Consider the following 18,745-nt stretch of genomic DNA (forward strand, 5'->3'; position numbering starts at 1 on the left):
AAAGGGTCTGAATACTTGCGACCATGGGATATTTCAGTTTTCTTTTTTAATAAATTTGCAAAAATTTCTACATTTCTGTTTTTTCTGTCAAGAGGGGGTGATGTACATTACTGAGAAATAAAATGAACTTTTTTGATTTTGGAAAATGGCTGCAATGAAAAAAAGAGTGAAAAATTTAAAGGGGTCTGAATACTTTCCGTACCCACTGTATGTATATATATGAAGTTTGTCGTCTGAATATATGGAATGAAATCTGATATTAAGGCACTGGCGCCATCTTGTGTTTCGATGCGATTAATCTGTATGGATGTAACAAATGTGACACTATGAGCAAATCAGCAAAAAAATCTAGTGTCAGCTATTTGGAGCAATGAAGAGATTACAAACACACCAGCAAATACATGTATGAGCCAAAATATGGGAACCATATCCAGTACCGTTCTTTTGATGAAGTAATTATCCTTATTATCTTTAATCGTGGAAGACCGAATGCAGGAAACCTCCCAGGCCATGCTGTTCCCATTTATCAGGCAAACAAACAAGCCTTCAACCTCACAAGTGCCCCCCACAACAGCTTAAGTTAGTTCAGATCCGAACTAATCTTTTGAACACCAAAGTCACACAAAAAGCTTTAAAAGCTTAAATCACGTAATAACCTGGCAGTGGTAACATTAAAATTACTGTTTTGTCAATGGAGTTTAATGGCTTTGTAGAGAGTGCGATAACAGTGGTTAATGGTTAAACACAAGATCTTACTCTTTGAACAACAATTGAAATGCATTCAATTCTATTGTTACTGCCTGTGTAAGAGCCCTTTGGGTGCACAGACAAAGACTGTAGATAAGGGCTTTTGTGGGGAGCACCTGTGAGGTTAAAGGCGTATTTCTGTTTACCTGAAACAGAAACTGCTTGGCTGGGACCTTTCCTGCATTTGGTCTTCCACGATGAAAGAGAACGATCGGGAGAATATATATATATATATATATATATATATATATATATATAGCTTTGGTTTTATATTTGATTTGATTACATTAATGTTTAATATGAGATTTACAAGAAATATTTCACTGTTACTGTGTAAAGGAAAAAACTGCTGGTAAAAGCACCTTATTGTTTAAAGTGTTTGCAAACCACAAGTTATTGCATTTTGTGTATATAGCAGTATATTTAATTAAAAGTGCGCAATACACTACTTTAGAATTCATTATTCAATATTGTGCAACTATGCGATATGAATAGATATGTGAAACTCTCACTTGATCTCGTTGGCTATCTCTCCTCAGTGTCCCCTCCTCCTCAGTATGAATATGAGGAAAAGCACCATGGCCACCAGTCCCACTATCAACCCCAGTGTAGCTGCTGCAATCATGCCTGCATTGGAAGCTGGAAAACAGATGTCAGATCAGTATTTACACTCAATGAGCATCACAGCTGTTATTTAAAACAGTGTTGAAACGCTGGCGTGCAGTGGAACAAAAAGGTTTTAATGTGTACGCACAAGTGATAACCTCCAGGTTAATGGAGCAGGTGTCTGATCCGGCAGTGTTGCTGGCTCGGCAGATGTACTTCCCTGACATGCTTTTAGTGAGGTTGCTCAGCCGGAGGGTTCCGTGTCTCTCGTCTGCAAAACAATCAACAGTTGCACACACGCCACAACCATATTTATGTGATTTGGGCATTGTACAACTATCCAAGACTACTATACACGTTGACATTAAGTAAGAGCACTTACTGTCAAAGAACGTCATAATACAATGTAATGCAAAAATGAGCTGTATAGAAATTTCTCTCATAGATAAAGGAAACCATACATCATTTGACATCAGAAATTGATACATTCCTACTATTATAAGTGTTTCCTTAGATATTTCTGCTTTCTGAGACAGTTTGACATTTTATTTGTATATTTCTGCATGATAGTGTGTTTTTTAAAAAAGCTATGGACTAAAGTTTTGTGACAGAATGCATTACATAATGCAGTAAACAAATACACTGATTCCTTATTGACAAATGATTTTGTAATTATAGGGGTGTATTTTCTCTTCATTTATAGATAATTGATTCTGTAGTACACAAGACATTATTATATCACTATACCTTTATTGTGTGTAACATATCATGGTAGTGTTGAATCATTAGTTACAGATTCCCACCCTTAATGCAGAATCTAATCCCGTATTGGCCCTTCTAAAATATCTACAGTATTATAGTTTGGCATTCATGCAATCCCCCAGCAGACAGCTCTGCAGTCTTTCTACATAACGATGTCTGTCAGCAATTTTTGTCTAAATATTTTCCCACACCAAGGTCATGACATAGCAGTAAATGTGTGTGCATCCATCTCAGTGCTTTCACAACTGTGTATTTCCATTCATCACAATCTGTTCCTCTCTACACATCTGGCTTTAAAATGCTGTGTTGTTGTAAACATAGGCTATAAAAAAATAAACAAGCTTTATGAAGGACTTATCACAACAAATCCTCCGAAATCCAATCTTAGACGTCACGTTTCTTCATCAAATGTGTTTTTTGCTTTCGTGGGGATCGTAAGGAAAAGAGAGTGGGTGTGCATCTCTTTTGTAGAATCACCCTCCCAAATTGTTGTTTGGAGGTCTTATAAGCATATGTGCTTGCCTGCAGCACTCTGCACCGAGTCAATTCCCACAAAGAGAAAAGTAATACAACCCAGGGACTCATCCAATCGTCACAGATGAAAAGTCAAGGTTCACATTATGCCAGCAAGCAGCATATTAATGCATGAGACTAGAAAATCCTTAATAATCATTTTATCCAAACAGCTGGGTGAGTTTTGTCTGCACCATATGCTTCTGCACCACCAGGAGGGTGATTAATGTAGGTAGGTGCACACAAACCCCTGCCACAGTAGAACTACAGTAAATTTGTCACTAACATTAGATTGTGGTGAACTAAAAGTGTAAATGGATGAAAAAGTCAGAAATTGTTAACTGTAATCAAGCACTACCTGACTGTGTTGGTCTACAAATTTTTCAATTAAATATGCATATCACCTACACTAAAATAATTAAAATTCAAAGTAAGATAGCTGACATTCGTTAACAAATCATAGCTTTATTGTTAACCTTTTAACCAGACTATTAAAATCATGCCTCAGAAATCAAAACAAAAGTGGGTGCCAAATAAAACAGTGGCATTAGTGTGATATGCACCTGTCCCTCTCTGATCATTTAATCCCTGGGCTTGAAAACCAGCTGTGAAGAACCCAACCCAATTGTGACAGATTAGCAGAACATCAGCTGACTCTTAGTTTGGTGTGATTTCAAGCCCGCACAGTGATCAGATCCCAGCAGCAGCAGCAGCAGCAGCAGAGCTGGGGTTTCAGTATGTGCTGCCTCATGTCAAGACAGCGTTACTCATATTACCCTACCATCACTGCAAGGTCAATAAGCAGCATTTGTCAAAGCCTTGACATATAAGCATTAATCAGCAGCATTTCTATATGAAGCTCATAGTTTGCCTCCTCATGTGACATGGGCCAAGCATGAGCGGATTAGTTTTCATAATTAATGTAAAAACACACGTACACATTCTCTATGTGTCAAGAAGACACATTTTAAAACAAAGGAATCAGGAAACTAATGCAAATCCACACCGCAATTTACTCTTTAAAATTAATTTCATCTTGCAGGTCTAATGGGTAAAGATAGATTAAAAAAAAACCTACAATACTCCTAAAATCTGCATTCTAGTGGACACAATGTGCACTTAAGAAACTAAAACAGGACTGTACAGGAGACACATCTGTCTATTCATTCACTATTCTATTTATGTACTGTATTCAGTCATTGCTTCCATTTAAGTGCCACTGATATATATTGTAAACTGTTTCTAACTGTTGCTGTGCTGGAACTAATGATTACACTAATAAAGATGCTTTTTAAATTACTTGTTTGTTCAGACAAATGGTCTGACACACAAAGATATAGTTAAAATGATACAGAACTGAGAAATTCAGCAAATCCTCAAATTATAGAGGCTGGAAAAAAAATAATGTTTTAGCATTTGTTATTGAAAAATAGGCTTATTCACTCTCTTGCCATGAGTTAGTTAGATGAGAAAATCGATAACTCTTATGTACGGTAAATTAAGATACAGTTAGCAGCCAGTTAGCGTAGCTTGGAAGGACTAGAAACAGGTGGAAATAGCTAGCTTGGCTCTGTACAGCGATTACAAAAATCTTCCCAGCAGCACCTCTAAAGCTGACAAATCAACATGTCTCGTATATTTGATCCTTACAAAAACATCATGTTGTGGTTTTGTACAAATTTGACAAAGAAGATTAGGTTTAGCAAGGTGATTTAGTGAGCTAGAACGTTAGAGGCGCTGGTCGGTGAATTTTGTTATGACAGAACCAGGCCAGCAGTTTCTGCCTGCCAACCAGTGGCTAACCTAACTGCCTCCTCCTCGCCTCTTCCTTGCCAGTTTTTTTAAATTTCACACTATCCCTTTGAATTATGAGTTTCTATGGATTGAGTGATCAACAAATCATTTAAGACCTACTATGAACTCTAAATAGTGATTATGACCTTTGGTCCAAAAAGACTGTCAAAAATATTTAGTGCACACTAACCAGCTTTGAAGAGGACAGAATAGGCTACTACTAAATATAGCCCACAATGAAAAGATGAGTGGATGCAATAGGATAACTAGATCTAACACAACACACATACTACAGAGATTTAAAGAACAAATTCAACCCTTATTATTGCTGTTCATTATTACATATGATTACAGTGACGATATACTACGACCTGCTTTTCCTGGAGAGTTTATCCACATTTTCTGATGATTTAATCAACAATGTACAAGGCCATGTGAATGTTTCAGGTTGAGTGGGATTATCACCTGGTTTGACACTTGCTAAGCATTTTTTATTTGGATGGTTTCTGAAACATAATCCTATAGCTTTCTTACATATCGGGTTGATTTTTTTCCTTTAAAGCTTCTCTACTGCTTATGGCTGTAATAGAATATGTATGAGAATGTATGAAAACCCTTACCCATGAACCCCAGGACAAGCATAGGCTGAGGGCAAGATCTCCATTCTGTTTTGTTTTTGTTTTTTTTGGAGAAGGAAAGATGGCAGAGAGACGGTGAGCATGAATGAGGAGTGGAGTGATAGAGACTGACGGGGAGGGGGTGGAAGAGTGAGATGCGCTGCACTCTCAGTCCCAAATCCAACTTATGCCTCTTAGAGGGGTTGATCAAGTAATGACATGGGGCTTGTTAGATTAGGCACCAAGGTTAACAGGAAATGAGGAGTGCAGAGAGAGGATCAGCAGAGAGAGAAAAAAAGGGAGAGAGAGCGATTGCTGAAAGAGATAAACAGTGACAGAGTAAAGTTCAAGTGTCATAGAGAGAGAGAGTATACATCAAATAAAAAGATGAGTTGAACTCGAGTGTCGAAGGCATGTAAGAGGGTACAGACATGTGATATAGGCGTGAATGTTGCATATTGCGCAACAAAAACCTGGGTCAATGAACAATCAGAGGGAGTAGTTTTCTATTTATTTTATGAGTCTGGGGACTTTCTGCTATAAAGAGATGAGGGTTAAAGATCAAAGCAGTTAAGTCAATACTCAATCAGCCTATTGTTCAGAAACAGATGGTCTTTTCTCTGCAGCATCATCTGGAAACAAACAAAATAATGCAAAAACAGAAGCATAGCCTATCGAAATATACTGTATTACATCTCTCTTGCATGGGCAGTGCTGTGAGAGGAGTATGGTGTGATTTGAGTTGTCTCAATCTGTAAAGAGGATTAAACACTGCATGTTATGGCATGATCAAGGATCTTCCTCTGAGGTGCATCTGAAACATATGGGATCAGTAATGGCCACAGGCTTATCGCGTGTGACTTGACAACAAGGACTCAGCTATATCTGCATTTAAGGGCAGCAGGAAGGTGCATGACATTTAGACCTGCACATGAACAGGCTTACAGAGAATTCCTCTGCCATTTTTTGTTTCTTTTTCGTACATATCTACGTTAATGGAGAAACAAGGCTGGTTGACTACAACTTCACTAAAGGCGAATGTTATTCACCTCTTTTTTTTCTCCGACTACCAAATCAAAGGCTATGTTCAGACTGTAGGCTAAAGTGACCCAAATTAAATTTTTTTGCTCATATGTGACTAGGAATGGTACTTGATACCTTTATGGTATCAACCAAAACAGCTCAGTATCAAGTAGAATCAAAACGTCTCCAGTCAAACCAGTACATCAATAGATCATTTTTGTAACCAGATCGCAGCAAAAAATTACTATTTGTATGGTTTTGCAGCCAAACACACCAGCAACACACCGACAGAAAGAGAAGAACATGCCTTTTTTCCCCTCATGTGCCTGCACCATAAACTGTATATAAAAAGACCTGCATGCTCCATGCACAGTCCATGGGTGATTTTAACAGCCGCTCACCTTCGGCTGCGGTCTCAGGCATGTTTGTCACTGTTGTTTATCACCACAAGCTTGGCTTTCCGTTGGTTTCATCATCTTCTGGTATCATTTAACACTTCTCTGTAAATTTTTATTTGCTATTCACATCCCTTGTCACCAATTGGTCGCTGCGTTCCATCACATCAATTAAACGCGTTTGTGGCGCAGAAACGATCAGCTGATTTTACTCATGGAGCCTCTGGCTGCAACTGGGGCTTCAGCTGGTGTAGCTGGTTTGATTGGCTGGACATGCAGTCTCTCGTGAGTCTTTAGTGTAGTCTGTCTGACTTGTTTAAACAGATTCCTTTCTGTTGAATACTTGTGACTGTTGTTCCTCACCAATAAAAGGAAAAAGCACTCGCGGAGATCTTGCAATTCAGTTTATTGATCAAAAGTTAAAATAATTTTCAGTTCTTTACTTTCAACACACATATCAAAAAATTACCTTAAATTTATTTCACACAACTTATTTGGTCACTAAACTATTTCACTCCTCCTCTTTCTCTCAAATATTGACTATTGCAATGTCCTCCTAGCAGGTCTTTCAGCTTGTGCGGTGAAACCCCTACAAAAGGTTCAGTACACAGCAGCGCGTCTGCACCCATCTACCTAAACTCCATAATACAAGTTTACGTTCCTTCTCTGCCACTACGCTTCTCCAACGAACCCCCGCAGGGCTCTGCCATCCCTTCACACAAAGCGATCCCAGTCCCAGCTGTTCTCATCTGTGACACCACGATGGTGGAAAGAGCTACCACACGCCATCAGAGCAGGGGCGTCCCTCTCTAACTTCAAGGAGTTCTTGAAAACTCATCTCTTCGGAGAACAGTTCCTCTTATAACACCTCTAACACCTAACCTCTAACATGCATTTTCTGTGCTGTTCTTCTATCGCCTTACAATTATCTTGTATTGATAGTACTTTTTTATTAAATCTTACTTCTTTCCCTAGGTATTTACCCCATTGATGTGACATGTGCTATTAGCTCTTACTAGTATGTATTGTCAGTTGTAGATCTCGTGCTGTATTTGATGCTTTGTTGATGTTGTATGTTGTTCCTCAAATGTAAGTTGCTTTGGATAAAAGCATCTGCCAAATGAGTAAATGTACATTTACTCAGATTGGTGAGAAACAGTTTCTCACCACCCTGGTTGGAGTGATGGTAGAGGAGTTAATTTGTAGTTTGATGTTATGGTGGATAGATTGCTTGGCTGAAATGATCAAGAGTTCAGTCTTAGAGAGGTTTAGTTGAAGGTGGCAAGCCTTCATCCATGTCCGAGAGACAGTCCGTGATCCGCGCCAAGACAGTGGGGTCGTCTGGCGGGAAGGATAGGTAGAGTTGCGCATCGTCTGCGTAGCAGTGGTAAGAGAAGCTGTGAGAGCGAATGATCAGCCCCAGTGAGATGGTGTAAATTGAGAAGAGAAGGGGCCCTAGCACTGAGCCTTTTCGCACCCCTGTGGAGAGGCAGTGGGAGGAGGATAATTGTCCTTGCCACAAAACATTGTAGGAACCCGAGAGGTAGGATTCGAACCACAGGAGTGCTTTACTTGAGATGCCCATTGCTGAGAGAGCGGATAGCAGGATACTGTGGTTGACTGTGTTAAAAGCAGCTATAGGTCAAGCAGGATAAGAACCCGAGGATTGGGCTGCAGCTTTAGCTGACCTTAGGGCTTCTGTTACAGACAAAAGAGCCGTTTCAGTAGAGTGGGCACTCTTAAAACTAGAGTGATATGGATCTATGAGGTCATTCCATGAGAGGAATTCTGAGACTTGTTTGAATACTGCCCGTTCGATAGTTTTGGATAAAAATGGTAGAAGAGACACTGGCCGATAGTTCTCAACTTGAGTTTGGAGGAGATTCGTAGGAATCGGGTCCAGTGGGCATGTAGTGGGATGGCTATGGGTCAGGAGTTCTGATACTTCGCTCTCTGTGAGAGGAATAAATGAGGAGAGTGAAGAACCATTGACCTGGAAGGCTGGTGGGGGTGGAGGAGGATTTAGTAGCACTTTGAAAGTGGAAAATAATTTCCTTGAGTCAGTGGTACTGCTAATTCTGTTATTACAGAACACAGGTTTGGCAGCACTGATGCTTGTTGAGAAGGAGAATAGGAGCAATTGGTAGCCCTTAAGGTTGGCGGGGTCTTTGGTTTTTCGCCATTTTCTTTCAGTGGCTCGGTACGGAGTGCACGGAGTACACAGGCTATCCAGACACGAGCTTAGTGTAGAGCACAGAGATTGTGCGGCATCATTGACCTCAAGTGAGGAAAATGTGTTGAGGAAAGGTAGAGCGGAAGCTACCACTGAGGCAAAGTGAGTGGGAGGTTGCGGCGGCGTGAGACAAACGGTGCTGGAACAATGGGCTGTTCCTGTAGGCATACCATGAACTAAGTGAAATAGTGGTCTGACACGTGTAGAGGTGTGACTGTTAGGCACTTGGTGGCACAGTTTCGGACAAGAACAAGGTCAAGCACCTTGCCAGCTTTGTGGGTCGGGAGGCTGAGAACCCGTGTTAGATCAAAGGACTGAATCAGAGACAGGAAGTCTGCTGAGTTCAAATTGTGAATGTTCATGTGACTGAGGACAGGTAGGGGAAGTCATGCTCTGGTATTGAAGACAGCAGTGTGTCTAGCTCGTCCACGAAGTTACCCATTTGTCCTGGTGAACGGTATATGACAATCACAGAGACCTTTACCAGAGCAGACACAAAGACAGCATGGTATTCAAAAGAGTCATATTGATTCGGGGGTAGTAGCTGTGTGAATTTCCATTTGTTAGAAATTAAGAGCCCAGTCCTCCCTGACGGTGGGGGGGTGTGGGTGAGTAATAAAGAGTAATTGCTGGACAGCGCAGCGGGGAGTAGCATAGTTTTCTGGTTTGATCCAGGTTTCAGTGAGCGCCAGTAGCCCAAGAGATAATGTGTTAGCATAAGCAGTGATAAAGTCTGCTTTGTTGACTGCAGACTGGCAGTTCCATGACCCAACAGAGAAGTAAACAGATGTGGGTGGTGCCTGTTTTAAAGGCTTGAGGAGTGCCTGATGGCATGATACCTCCTGCGTGCACCGGAGACAATAGGAATAGTATGGTAGCACATGGACTGAGCGTAGTTGTAGCTGGAAGCTTTAGGTGAGTAGGTGTGCTTAGAAAAAGCTACTCTTGTAGGTGGCCTAACTCAATGGACTTGCACAGGTAGAACCGCTGGTTCTGTGTTTAAGAGTGCAACAGGAGTACAAGTACTCTGTTATATGCTTTTGATCACCCTCCGGTTTACCAAGACAAAAGGTTGGTTTCAGTGGGTGGGACACACACACTCGCTCAGCCGGCCTTCAGATTCTAGTGGATTGCTCAGTAAAATGCAAAGAGATAGCACATCAAGTGAGAAAAATATGGAGTAAAGTATTACCTCACTGCTGCAAACTCTTATCTGCCCAACGATTCTTCTTCTGTATGTAAATGTAGTGTATGAATTTAAATGTAAATATTAAAAAATCCCAAGCTGTAGTCTTTCCTCGTATAATACTACCCACGAGGATGAACTAATTAGGATGAGGAGGATCTGGTACAATTTCCCAATTCTTTTATGTAACAGTTATTTGAAACAAGAATAAAATAAAACAGATCACCTTGCGGCTCCATAACAATAATAAAAATAATAATAATAGGCTACCAATCAACTAGAATGGCTTCAACAGGTGGCATTTTATGCAAGGTATCGAATGAAGTACTCAATAGGTATCGGTATCACTTTAAGTGTACTGGTTTTGGTACTGGTATCGTGAAATTTTAAACGATACCCAACCAACCAACAATGTGAACAGGCCAAGTCACATGGAATCTGAGCCAGTTTGGATTTGGGCCACTTCCATATGTGTTCCAAATCCGATACAGATTGGATCTTTTTAAATGTGACCTGAGTCTGGACATTCAGGTTGGAATTGACGCAACTTTGACGTCACTCTAGAGCAGCTGTTGTCACAGCTCTGCTGTAGACGGAGCCACGGGGAACGAAAAAGCTCCACAAAGGCCATAATTAAATATGTGGCTCTCTCATCTGCTTACAAATTCTCTTTCTTCCACTTGAAATCCACCGGACTGCAAACTCTCTTCTGAGTTATGTGCATGTCCGTGTGGGCACAGTGGGGAGGGAGAGAGAGAGAGAGACGTTGTAACGTTAGTGAGTTGAGCAGTTGCGTTGTACAGCACCAGAAACCGTAATGAAAGTTGTGAACACTTGATATGATATGGGCCACATTAGGAAATAATGTGAATTGTCAAACAAAAAAATTGGAATTAAGGCCTGCAGTCTGAACGTAGCAAAAAGGTCCAGAGTGAAGAAGAACTTAGGGGGATATATTAGCAGCAAAGGAAAATAATCTTTTCACAATGAAAGAATGGTTATGTTTTCATTATCTTAGAATCATATCTACAGAGGGAGCAGGTCCCCTTCCACAGAGCCCGCCATGTGGCACCGCCATGTTTCTACCGTAGCCCAGAACATACAAACCAAACACTGGCTCTACAGAGGGTCTTTCGCGTTTTTATGTTACCTGAAGGCCACTGAAGGTTCTCTCTACAGGCTTGGAAAGGGAGAGTTGAGGGGATGTGGTTGAAGCGGTATTCAGCAGGATGCAATCTGCAACCATGAGATCCTACTAAATCCTACACACTGGTCCTTTAAAGGGTAAAAATGGGATGGATGCCTGAATGTGACATGATGAGCCAGTGTAAAATTTGGCTTAGTTACGTGACACAATGAACATTTTCAACTCAAAATAAAGGAATAAATAAATAGAAAATGTCATGTTTAATTCTAACATATTTTAGGAGAATATCAAACAAAAATATAAAACCTGAAAAGCAAAAGAGGAGGTGAAGGTACTTTTTTCAGTTTTTAGTAGTTCCTGCAGTCTTCATCTAAGGCTGCACACAACCCCAAAAAAACCTCCACCAAGTGAACCTGTATGTAGCCTGATTGGTGAAACCCAAGGTGAAATAAAATCAAAATCTTGGCAAATAAAACCATATCTATGTTTAAAGATTCTAAGTAAGTGTATATTTTTTCTGTAATTTGTATGAACTGACAGTTTAAGTACAAGAATTGCATTGTCGTGAAAATACTTACTCTGCATTGGGGAGAAGAAGACCTCAGACAAGGGTGCGGCTTTGGTCCATTTGTACTGAGGGATGGGTTTTCCATGACTGGACTTACAGCTCAGAGTCACATTGCCCTTCACCACTGGGTTCCCTGTCATGGTGCATACTGGGGGAGAAGGAGGGACTGTAGAGACAGAGAGACAGACCGAGTGATAAGAATATAGGATCAGTGACCTGATTTTGAACTTTTACATCAGGCTTAAATCCACTGCAAACATAGATTTCTCAGGGCAGTAGCCATATTGCATTCAAATAAGAAAATGTTTTAAAACCCCCACCCTGTTTCCATCTGCTGCTGGAGGATGACATAATGACCTCAGAGCCCAGTGAATCCCAAAACAGCAGATGAGATTTATTTATGCTTAGTACTTGCTCACACAAATATGATTTTTAACAGACTGGTCTGACCAAAAATCCTTCAAAATATGTTCAGCAAAGCCTCTGATACTGCAGTACATTACCTTTAACATTAAGGTGTATCTCTCCGGTGATGCCAGGACTTTTAAGGATGATGACACTGCAGATGTAGCGTCCGGAGTCAGACTCCTGCGTGTTGTTGATATAGATGGAGAGGTTGGCTGAGGGCATGGTTGCACTGAAGCCCACTCTTTTGGTGAACTCGTTGTGGCCGTGCCCGACCTCGCCTGAGCTGTAGTTTATCACCTTAACGGAGAAAACAGGTCCATGGAAATACTGGACTTAACACAGCAGCATAGTATCATTAAACTGTTAATTATTAATATTTTAAATACATCAACATTTCTGAGTCCATTTTATGAAATACAACATATTTGGAAACTAAGGTACTACAGACATTTTTCTCTTTAGTCATTCAAGTGAAATATTGAAAATTTTATTTGCTTTAGCTATGTTAAGATGCGCAGATTACCAATATAACAGAAATCAATGTCCTTCATAAAGATAATCCTTACATGTACAGATGGTGGATGTTAAATTTTAGGCTGATTTCCTGATTGAGATAAGCTCGGAGGCATCAGAAACTCAAACTGTTTAGATTATATTAATCATGCAAAGACCCTACACACTCAGACCCACTGATACACACACACACCGTGCAGATATGTACAGTTTCACCAGCAGTTCGTGCTACATAGGAGCTGCAGAAAAGTAGAGATGAATTGTCATTAGTGGCATCCATTCGTTTATCATGCTCTTCCTTCTACTATGAATTAGACATCAGCAATGGTGTTTAAATTAATAATCCCTAGATGGCTTTCTCAGGATTAATCTAGTATATATTAAGAGTTAGGGTAGACCTTGCATGTAAAAATATTTAGCTGCTTCGCAACTAAGAATTCCCACAATTAAAAGTTAAAAAACTTCATAAGGTTCTATATTTTGTTTCCCTATATGGAATGGCAGAAAATGGTGAAAATGCTGATCACAGTTTCCTGCAGCCTGAGGTGTCTGACCGACAGTCACACCAAAATGTCCTCAAAACAGGGAAAAGGAGCAAATCCTCTCATTACAAAAGCTGGAACCAGAGCATTTTGCTGGAAAAACGACTGTTAATTGTTTGTCACAATAGTTACTCATTCGTTGTTTCAGCTCAAATGTTACAGGAGTAGGAGGATCAGCAAACACACTGTACTTCATTTTAATCACTTTAAAAAGGCTGTTCTTTCTCTACTCCACTTGAGGTCAACCATACAGCACACTGTTGCTGATTTCTGTTTTGACCTCCTCACCTGCTTGGATTCATTTCCCATGAACTGCCAGAGGACGGAGTTTTTAGAAATGTCTGAGTTGGGGCTGTACCAGGCTTGTAATACCACCATCTGGCCCTTGACCACCTCCATCTCTCTTCTGGGGATCTCCACCTTGTGGGTATCACCTGGAACAACAACACAGACCGGTATGGGAACGGTTAATCACAACTGTAACGTAGCAGAGGCACAGCAGTTTTTGTTGTTATCATTAGCTGGGGCAGGCCAGTGATAATAATAGATTATAATAACTTGAAATATTTTAATCCTGTGTCATGCTTCAATTTGTGTATACAAATGCTTGTTTATGTTCTATGATATTTATAGTTTGTTTTATTTAATTTAATTTTAGATGTTCACACCCATGTCCCATGTTGAACTGAATCTTTGTTTTTGCAGGGGTACAACTTATTTTAACAAATTAATAAATCTGCTGGGTTTAGTGCTAATTAGCAAATGTTAGCTAAGCATAGTCATTAAACCTACTAAAAAGAGGCGACAGTGAAAAATTCCTGTTTACAATTTCCTGAAGCCAAATGTGACATCTTCAAACATCTCGTTTTATCTGACTAACAGTCCAAAACCAGGGTTGCCACACATTTTGGCAGCTCTGCATAGGAGCGTGACATTAGTCACACGCCATACTTCTTGCCTTGCTTTTCACAACATCAAGCTAGCTCTGGCCCGTGCTCTCTCACACAGCTGACTGCCTGCTCCAAGCGCTAAAACAATTTTCAATTTTAGAAAACAGAATGAGGGCAATAGTTTGGAAACATAAATATTTTCCACACTCTTTTCTTTCTTCGCTACCTATCCAGATATGGGAATGACTAAAATCAAATTCCATACTTTTTACATAAGAACCCTGCAAACCCAAAGATATTCAGTTTACAATCATAAAACAAGGACAATGAGCACATTCTCACATTTGAGGAGATGAAAACAAGGGAACGTTTGGTCATTTTGCCTGAAAATAACTTAAAACTACTTAAAACGATCGTTTGATTATCGAAATAACATTTTTTTCTGTTTCTTACCTTCTGCTTTTTTGTTTTGTGTCATGAGTATGTTTTTTTTTTATGACAGAATAATATCAAATAAAATATTGCTAAACCTGATAAAAATTACTCACATGGCAGATGACTGTGCTGGCTCTACATGTCTTTGTCATGTACAACAAACTAATCAGACAGGAGAAACATAAAAAAAACAGGTAAAATGCTGAAAATTGTGAATTGGGAAAAAAACAAAAAAAAAACACTGGTTCCAGTAGATTCTGTCCTCAAGCTGAATTTCATTACTGTAATATCAGCTCATTTGATATGCTCACAACCTCAGGACCAAACATTCTTTGACTTCCACTTCTATACATTCAGCTACCCAAACTAAGGCAAGTCAAACATGTAGACTAAAGACATGTGCTTAAATTATTAAATGAATGAAATAAAATCTGCTGTATTTGAATTAAATGAATGTCAACTTTTTATGAACAAAAAAAAAAAAAGCCGTTTCCAGCTTTGTATCCATATATTTTACAGATAATCCGATAGGGTTTTTAATTTGTGCAGAAGTAGGTAAATCTTCATAAACCAGAGAGGAACATGTAATCCATCTATTCATCGGAAAACCAAATTGGTACATACATGGTTTTCAATGGACAGTAATGATGTGCACATTAACTAAGATGTAACCGTGATACTTTTCCAGAACACTACAGACTACTGATCGGCAGGTAACATTCAGTTTGCAAAATGTCTTCATTTTAAATAATTTTCCAGACATGCAAGCTCGACCCAAAAAGCAGGCATATTTCTTTTTCTAGGTGTGTCTCAGAAAAATCTTCTTAAAATCTTAAGAATCAAGTAAACAAGTACAGAAAGATGTGATCATTATGAGGATGCTGTTCCTAAAGATAGTCATGCTCACAAATGTCAAGAAACTGCAAAGCAACTGTCAAGAAAAAGCTTACCATTATGTTCTCATGGGAAACATAAGCATAAGATGGATTAAATGCAGACAGACAAGATAATAAAGGGAACAAAGGAAGATGTCTAACTCACAGGGTGCCCAGTCACCCGAACCGGACAGCTGAACCTGGATCAACTGATCCCAGCAGTCGGTGTCCACTTGTGTCTCCAGTTTGAAAATTGGTTCAGAAATACTCACGCAAAAAAAAAAGAAAGTATTCTTGCCACTAAATCCTCTGGCTGCAGAAAACTGTGAAATGTGTCCTTCATACACTCAAATGGATAGACACGGTAGACAGTAAGACAGATAAGAATACACAGAGAGCCGGGGAATGTTATGATCCATTGACAGACAGCTGAAATCTCCACATCTGTTCAGACAGGCACGCCTTCCTTCTTTTTCAGACTGAAAGCGTGTAGGAGCAGGAGAATTAGGTGATTGGTGATGGTGGTGGGCTGGGGAGGGGTGTACAAATGAAGAGTAGGAAAATGTGTATGTGTGTGTGATAGAGAATTAAGGCAGAAAGAGAGAGGAACAGTTGTTTTTGACTTAAAGTTTTGCTGCCCTGTGAGTCAGTGCTTTCTTATTCCTCCAATGTGACCCCACCGCTGTGGCACTCCTGTCCCTTAATTTCTGAATCTCTGAATCTGGTAAATCCTGCTGGCTAATCCCTAAACAATCCCAGGCTCAATCCTCTCACCTCACGTGAGCAGAAGAGCTCAGCTGGACATGGATATGATGTCACACATGGGTCATTTCAGCCAGCAACGCTGCTGTCACTGCCATAATCATCATCGCAACAGCATTTAAATTATCCATAGTACGATAATCGGATCACTTTGCTTTACATTTAATCATTTGTGTCCTGCGATCTCTGCCAGGCCTGTTTGTGGACTCCACATTAGGAGTTTGAAATAAAATAAAGGAACATTTTCAAATACAGTAAACACCTTGACTTCACCAGAAAATTATAGTTATGCTTTCACAAATGATAGAAACTGAATTATACACTTGAGTTTTCTTTAGTGTGAAGTCAAGTCAGTCTTCCCTCCGACAAAACTGCCCCGCTCTCAGACCCGAAATGTGAACATTATGTTACGCTTCGACTGTTTCCAGTTTGTGCTGAGTGATCACAAACTGAAAATTTTAAATAGGGTTAGGCTATTGGTTGCATTGAAGCAATACATTTTACATCCAATCAAAGTTGGGATGTTAACAAACAAATCAGACAATGCAAAATCAATTTATTGATATTCCGAAAGTTATGGTCTTGACTGGTCTAAAAATAAAATCCATAGTCCTCAATGTTCAAGACTGAGACAAGACTGAGTACAAATGCGAATCAAAAATCAAAAGACCGGTCTCGAGACCATGACCAGTCTCATGTACTACAACTATACTAACTATACCTCCTCCTGTTCACATGTCGAAGTGTCCTTGGGCAAGACACTTAACCCCTAAATCGCTCCTGATGGTTGGCCAGCACCCTGTGTGGTAGCTCGCTGCTAGTTCAAGTGTGAGTGAGCGACAAAAACTTTGTCAAGGGCTTTGGAAAAAATGTGTGAGATATGACCCCCCCCCCAAAAAAAGACATCACAGATGTGATAACGTTGATATGATACTACTAAATACTAGGATAATGTTTGAGATGTTTTTTGATCAATAATATTAGCCACTGACCTTTAAAGATACACTGAACTTTAGGGTGCAGTCTTCAGCAACTGTAGCTTTCATATTTTTGTAAGAACACACACACTTCGGATTTTGCAAAAAAAACACGCATACGGCCATTCAAGCAGTGTTGCTAATTGGTCGTAGGGGAAGTTAGGGTGAAGGCAATGATCAGGGGTGTACTGGGCCTGAAATTCAGCACTGGACTTTGAGACGGAGAGGCCTTTTATGAGACACACTTTGAGGGAGGGCAGAGCGATTTTTTGAAGTTATTTTAATATGTATTAGTGTTTTTGTTGTATACAGTGAATCAGATTATGCTGAAGACCTTCAATAAACTTCAGGATGACACCTGCTTCTTCGTTTTGTATAAGCAAGGCAGGTCTGCACTGAGCTAGACCAGGTCAGGCAAGCCTAAGTCAGTCAGAATGCTAAAATCCTTAAATACCAGTCTGATAGACACAGCTGCAGCTGAAGTAAAACATAAAAAACTGAAAATAAAAATACCCCCGGCCGGTTCGGCCTGAAATGGACCGGCCGTTCGGGAATACTCCCGTACACCACGATCGGCACTCCGCCCCTGGCAATGATTCAGTATTAATTAGTCACCCGAACAACAAACTACAGGGTCTTTTTGGATTCTAACAGCATGTTGATAGCACCTGGGACCAGGCTTGATATGAGTAAAAGACTAGATTTTAGGGCTGTAACGGTTCTAAAACCGAGACAGAAAGAGCAACACAAAAGTCCATGTTCTAGTGTCTTGGTTCTGTCCATCAGAACCGCGACACTAGACCCGCTCCCTGGACTGTCGAGCTCTCATTAACACAGTGTAACTGTGGCAGCAGCGGCTGGTGGGGGGGGCGGGGGCAGTAGCGGTGTATATCTCATTTGTATTAATAGTAGGTTATTCTAGGTCATTTCCAACTTATTTTAGTGTTCATTCACACACACACACACACACACAGATGCATCTTGATGCATAATTCTTTTTTCTATGGATTTCTATGGATAATTACAAAGCATTTAATTTGCGCATTAAAATCCAAAATAAACATTTCTAATTAGCTTAAAAGGAATAGTTTGCATCCGTAATTTTCTTCATTCACTTCAGCTCCATGGTCCTTCATTTCTGTAACAAGTCCTGAGTCCTCTGAAAACTGAAATCTAATCTAATTATCAGGATGTAAATTACAGTGTGTATACAGGACAGAGCTGTACACCAGTTTAGTTCAAGCTTGTAAATGATGTTCTCAACCCTTGACAAGTAGGTAAGTTAGTAATGACATACAGCTAAGCTAATTAATATTACTTCCTTACTAATTTAGCTAACATTACATAATGGCCAAAAACATGCTTTTACAGGGGAGATGTTAGCTAGCACTAACAGCCTTCACTTTTCCAGCAGAAGGAGAAACTACAGGCTTTTATTAACAGACACACTGTTTTATTAACGGACACACTGACCTAAACTGCACATTTACTGCCAGACTTAAACTTTCTGCTAATATTTTTCTACGCTAACACTCGTTCTCTCTCATTCGCTCGACCTCATAACACAAGATACTCTGAGAACTAGCGAAGTGGTGAGCGTCACCATGCTCGCACAGTGTGTGAGTTAAAATCATTACTTGCGCATTGATATTAATGATAGTGTGACATTTAAGTAGGTTGGTTGTTCATTCCGCAACAGTGGTGTGCCGAATACACGGGGAACTGTTATGTGCGCGCCACAGACTGTTCGGG

General features: G+C 40.0%; 1 protein-coding gene across 1 annotated transcript; it reads right to left on the minus strand.

Moving 5' to 3' along the window:
• Positions 1 to 1,255: 1,255 nt before the first annotated feature.
• Positions 1,256 to 13,726, minus strand: LOC119916739 (endothelial cell-selective adhesion molecule-like). Its single transcript, XM_038736715.1, is given in 6 exon segments — positions 1,256 to 1,386; positions 1,502 to 1,624; positions 11,602 to 11,757; positions 12,095 to 12,296; positions 13,343 to 13,488; positions 13,723 to 13,726. Coding segments are annotated over 6 exon segments (762 nt in total).
• Between the last annotated feature and the right edge of the window lie 5,019 nt (positions 13,727 to 18,745).

The sequence above is a fragment of the Micropterus salmoides genome, unplaced genomic scaffold, assembly GCF_014851395.1.
Source record: "Micropterus salmoides isolate LMB-PRFRI ecotype aquatic unplaced genomic scaffold, ASM1485139v1 Ms_hic_scaffold_2140, whole genome shotgun sequence".
Lineage (NCBI taxonomy): Eukaryota > Metazoa > Chordata > Actinopteri > Centrarchiformes > Centrarchidae > Micropterus > Micropterus salmoides.